This window comes from Papaver somniferum, chromosome 9, assembly GCF_003573695.1.
Source record: "Papaver somniferum cultivar HN1 chromosome 9, ASM357369v1, whole genome shotgun sequence".
In the NCBI taxonomy this organism is placed as follows: domain Eukaryota; kingdom Viridiplantae; phylum Streptophyta; class Magnoliopsida; order Ranunculales; family Papaveraceae; genus Papaver; species Papaver somniferum.
This window is the reverse complement of record NC_039366.1, coordinates 67896891-67902711: the sequence shown is the minus strand read 5'-3', so window position 1 is coordinate 67902711 and position 5821 is coordinate 67896891. Positions and strand designations below refer to the sequence as shown.

Genomic DNA, 5821 nt, shown 5'->3' with positions numbered 1-5821 from the left:
GTAATTTTGTAGCGGATCAACTTGCTAAAAGGGCTACCTCTCCTGCTGTTAATCAGGTTTGGGTTGATCACCCTCTCTTATTCTTGGTCAATTTTTTTGTTACTGATGTAACGGGGACTCTCCCCCTACTGTGAAGGATGTATGGTTTTCATGTTATAAATACAGCAGCTAGCTTAGCTGATCATCGCCATTCCTCAAAGGTTTGAGCGTTGCGACATAATCCGTCCACATATCCATTTCGGATCCCTTTGCTGGTTCCTCGTGAAGCTCGCTGATAGGATAACACGACAACCTGTTCAAGAGTAAATTTTTGATGGGGGCGTTTTATGACCGGGACATGGGGGACAAATCATGTCTTGACATGTGTTCTTCAATTAATTGTTTTAACAAATTCTGTTACCAAAAATATAAAGGATAGAATATCATCAATTAAGATAACCAATATTTTCACCAAAAATACACTTCTTTTATATATTTGGAAACAAAATTTGATGGAATCAGTTTATACCAAAGACATGTGTCAAGACATGATTTGTCCCCCATGCCCCCATCAAATATTTTTCCCCTGTTCAAGTAATGTAGTAGTACACTGTTGGGGCTCCGCTTGTTGCTAGGCTTCCAACCTGTAAAACATTCTTTATCTAATAAATTTTTTTAAAAAAAATGAAAAAAAAAACTTAATAAATGAAAACACATTGATATTAGAGATTTGCGCCCTGCTGATATCCTTGTTCTTAATTGGGAAAATGGTCAGGATGTTTGTATGAATGTTACGGGGATCTCACCTTTCACAGGTAAAGGTGTTCGTGCGTTTGTCCTAGGGCAAGCTTTTTCCAACGCTGTTTTGCGGAAACGTAACAAATATCTTGATCAATGTGTTTCGCATGGGTATGCTTTGGTGTCCTGCTTTTACCACGTTGGGGGAACTAGGTGATGATATTTTATGTTTTATTAAAAGATTGAAGAATTGTCTAGTTTGTAATGATGTTAGTAGTGGTGCAGGTAAATTTCTTTTCTGTATACTAGATATTGATATTCAGAAAGGTGTTGGTGCCCAACTTCTTGCTAGACTACCTGCCAAGATTTTAAACGAGTCAATTTATTAACCTTTTATCTGTGGTTCAAAATATTTTATAAATGAAATGCATTTTCTTATCTGACTCGATAACTACTGAATTAAAAACACTTATAAACAAACAAACCAACTCGCTTAAATGCAAGTTAATCCGAATTGGTGAATCAGCATCATTCATCAATAATCAAACCCCCTTGGTCATCTCCAAGAATACAATCAGTAATACAGTAGTAGTATGTATAGTCCTCCTTAAGGATGACAAACATCAATTTGGCGGTGCCCAAATTTATACATACTCCGCGTAAAACCGCTATTTACTCCCTTAAATACATCCAACCATTTCTTAACTCCTCTTCTCCCAAAAAATCTCTCTCCCTTTTTTCCAATCTCTGCAAAATTCTCCTTCCAAAAATTTCCTTCTGAAGAAAAATTTCTTCAAAAATGAGTTCATCAACAAAAGTAGATCTAGATGGAAATCCAATCAAAGCAATGACGATCTGTATGATTGGTGCTGGTGGATTCATTGGTTCACATCTATGTGAAAAATTATTATCTACAACTTCACATACAATCTTAGCTGTTGATGTTTACAATGATAAAATCAAGCATTTGTTAGAACCTGAATCTCTACCATGGAATGGTAGAATTCAATTCCATCGTATCAATATTAAACATGATTCTCGTCTTGAAGGTCTTATCAAAATGGCAGATCTGGTAAATTTTTACCACACTCGGTTTTCTTGATTTTCTTGTGTTTTTGGTTTGAGTTTTTGTTAGATCTGAGTTTTTGGAATGTGATTTTTGTAGACGATTAATTTAGCAGCGATCTGTACACCGGCGGATTACAATACTCGTCCTCTTGATACAATTTACAGTAACTTCATTGATGCACTTCCAGTGGTAAGATTTCTAATAAGTATTTTGTATGGTGAAATTCTTGATTTTATTGTGATTTATGTGTGGTATTTATTGGTCTGTGTTGCGTAATTTTGTAGGTGAAGTATTGTTCAGAGAACAATAAACGATTGATTCACTTTTCCACTTGTGAAATCTATGGAAAGACTATTGGAAGTTTTCTTCCTAAAGATCATCCTCTACGTCAGGTATTGATAAACCTTTATGGTTCTTGCTTTTTTTGTTAATAATGATGTTGTTTAGTTCAAGTAATTTAGGAATGTATCGGTCATGTCTTGAATTTTGCAATATGTCCACATGTTAATTGTGTGGATCCGAGTTGATTGATTGCTACCCTTGTTGTCTTATTTGGATAATTCAATGCCCAGTAATAGAAAATGTGAGGTTATTATTGTCTTAGCATTTTACTGGTGCATGAGGGATTTGTGGTGAGTTCAGAACTCATGCAATAGACGATGATTGTATCCTTTTTAGGAAAACATATAGTTTGGTGTTGACAGAGTAGAGTCTGTTCTGAATTACCAAGTTCATAGTATCCGGTTAATGCTTTTGTAAATGAGTTCTGTCTTGAAAACAACAGATATAGTAGTCGTTGTGAGCATTTGAGTAGTTCACATGTCAATTGTCTCAGGTTTAAGAATGAGTGTCTTTGATTTATTAATCTTTAGTGAGTATATGTTGGGGTTTATTTGAGTAATTAACATGTCAATTGTCTCAGGTTTAAGAATGAGTATCTTTGATTTGTCAAACTTTGGTGAGTATGTTCCGGGGTTTTAGTTATTATGTTTTGGAATTGACATTTGGTCTGGTAAGTTGTAGGGAGGTTGATTGGTTTGTTAAGAACATTATACATTATGTCGTGGTTGCGTCTAACACCAGTTAACATTTTTGTCAGTTTGTTAGACGTTGTTCCTGTGGTCCTAAGCATGGGCCTGAATTGCAAAATAGGTTGAACATTGTTATCTAAGTACATGTGATTCCCAACTAGTTTGTTATCAATGGTTCGTTTGAGTTAAAAACCAAATTAAAACTGGATAATTTATATGCGTTGAAATTGTGTCCGTGTCAATACTGCCTGCTGCCTGAGCTGCTAACACTGTTGGTGTTTGTTGCAACCACAGGATCCTGAATTCTTCATCCTTAAGGAAGATGTTTCCCCTTGCATTTTTGGTCCTATTGAGAAGCAGAGGTGGTCCTATGCATGTGCTAAGCAATTGATCGAGAGGCTGATTTATGGTGTGTAGTGGTTTCAGTTCACCAATCCGAAAATAAAAAATTAGTCTATCATGATTCATACTGCTGACATTTTGTCATTTGTTGATGTGTTTCTAGCTGAGGGTGCTGAGAATGGCCTCGAGTTCACCATTGTTAGACCATTCAACTGGATTGGTCCAAGAATGGATTTTATCCCCGGTGTTGATGGTCCAAGTGAGGGTGTTCCTAGAGTTCTTGCTTGCTTCAGTAACGTAAGTGAAATGCGGTGACATGTTTCAACTTGAAAGATCTATACACCATTTTCTGTTTGTCTGCATTATTTGACACATCTTTCCTCCTTTTGCAGAATCTCCTACGTGGTGAGCCACTCAAGCTTGTAGATGGTGGGGAGTCACAGAGGACCTTCATTTACATCAAGGACGCTATTGAAGCTGTCATGTTGATGATTGTAAGCCTCTACTATGCTCTTTTGGCTTTCATTTTACACACGTTGCAAAAGTTATCTATGTTTTCCATGCTGTTTAGCATAACAGCTAATTAAAAAGAGCTTTGCAGGAAAATCCAGCTAGAGCCAATGGTCAGATCTTCAATGTTGGTAATCCTAACAACGAAGTAACTGTTAAGCAACTGGCAGAAATGATGACGGAGGTATAGTTGTAACTATGATAATAATTCTTTATGGTGTTTTGCTATGTTTGTGATATATTTTTTTCTGTGCGCGCCAGTCTTAATTGTTGGTCTCCATTCTCTAGGTGTATTCTAAAGTAAGCGGAGAACCCAGTCTGGAGTCCCCAACGATTGATGTTAGCTCTAAAGAGTTTTATGGTGAAGGCTACGATGACAGTGACAAGCGAATCCCTGACATGACCATAATCAATAAACAGCTTGGTACCGCCTCTCTCTCTCTCTATATATATATATCACACACGTACACACACACACTGTTAAATACTTGCACTGTTACAAATTCCTTTGTTTCACTCACTTTCTCATTCCTTTTAAAAGTGAGAGGATGTTAATGAAGTTTGTTGTTCATTTCCAGGCTGGAACCCTAAGACATCTCTTTGGGACTTGCTTGAATCTACTCTTACATACCAGCACACGACTTACGCAGAGGCTGTGAAGCAGGCCATTGCAAAACCAACGTCAAGCTAAATGATATTCCAGTTAAATTGATTTGTGGGTTGATTGTAATTCTCTTCACTCAAAAGAGCAGATGTTGGCTGGAAAAGGAGACCTATTCTTTTTGAAGGAAAGCATACGTAATATTTTAAATGCTTCGTATAGTACTAAGATTGTTTCTTCTTTTTTCTATTTGTACCCAGCAGAGGTTATCAGTAGTATCTCAGAAATTTGTTACTTCTAAACTCATTCTTAAGAAGTTAGGGAGGGCTAGTAGTATCTTATGCTGACAGGGTACCCCTCTCTCTGCATCTTCTCCACAGTATGTTGGGTCACGTACCTTTCTTAAGGTTTACGGTTTCTCTCGTTTTCTAGAAGGGTTTTGCTTACGTCTCATTCCCTCTCAAGGGCTGTGTTGTATCTTTCTACTTGTTTTCTTTAACCAACTTAAAATTTTAAGTTCCTTCATTTCTTTATCTGTTTAAATATATTGTTAGTATTAAAATTTTAGCACATGTTTTTTCTTCTAATTTCTGTCAATTTATCCGGCCTTCGGTTTTCTTACATACAAACAAAAGCGTCTGATTTCCAGTGCAGCTTAGCAATTAGCATTAACCTCATGCCTCCCATCATATCTTTTGTAGACCTTTTGTGATTCTACTGTCTGGTTAGTAGGAATTTATAATAGATGGATATTAGAAACATCAGTATCAGATCCCCTCCATAAGGGAATACTGAAGTAAAGATGTGTGAGTTAGTTTATCTGTAGACAACACTATCTCCATTCGCGATTTTCTGAGATCATAATCTCAGTTCCAGGGCTTGTTTTCAAAATCCCCAAGCAGTTGCAAGTTTTTCAGTGTGACAATTCAAACTTCCATTATTTTCCTCCAAAACATGCAATAATACCAACTCAGTTGCAATAACATGACCGTCATTTTTTATCCTTGCATCACTCTTCAATTCTTTCGAATACCATAATAGCATTATCCCACCTTCTTGCCGAAGAGTAAATGTTAGATGACAACACAATCTCCACTTTTCAGATCAGACGACATCTCTTGGGCTGCTAATTCACCAATCTCAGGCTTTCCATGAATTCAACGACACTTGTCAATGTTCTCCACATAACTACGTTCGGCTTCATTCACATTGACCTCATTGACATTGACTGTACCATCCCATGAGCTTCTTCCAAGAGCCCTGCTCTGCCCAAAAGATAAACCGTTGCTCTATGATGTTCAATCCGAGGCTCAATTGAGTACAGGGGACCTGAGAATTTCATGACCCGAAGGGAGACTAAAAATGATACCTATGGCATTTATGTGTAAGAATATTTTTTTCCCCAAAATCCGTGGTATAAGTTTATAAGCAAATTCGTTTTTACCAATAAATCGTCCCTTTTTTTAATAAAAAGAAAAAGAGGATAATCTTATTGCATTGATAAGAAATTACCATAATTTCCAAAAGGAGAATTGCGATATGTCGGTACAT

General features: G+C 36.7%; 1 protein-coding gene across 1 annotated transcript; it reads left to right on the top strand.

Annotated features, from left to right (window-relative positions):
- The first annotated feature begins 1385 nt into the window (after nucleotides 1-1385).
- On the top strand, nucleotides 1386-4840 carry LOC113309492 (UDP-D-apiose/UDP-D-xylose synthase 2). The gene is made up of 9 exons (XM_026557916.1): nucleotides 1386-1789; nucleotides 1883-1975; nucleotides 2071-2178; nucleotides 3112-3226; nucleotides 3323-3456; nucleotides 3552-3653; nucleotides 3761-3853; nucleotides 3958-4093; nucleotides 4248-4840. Exons 1-9 carry the CDS (start codon nucleotides 1517-1519, stop codon nucleotides 4358-4360), a joined length of 1167 nt encoding a protein of 388 aa, XP_026413701.1. The 5' UTR covers nucleotides 1386-1516; the 3' UTR covers nucleotides 4361-4840.
- The last annotated feature ends 981 nt before the right edge of the window (nucleotides 4841-5821 follow it).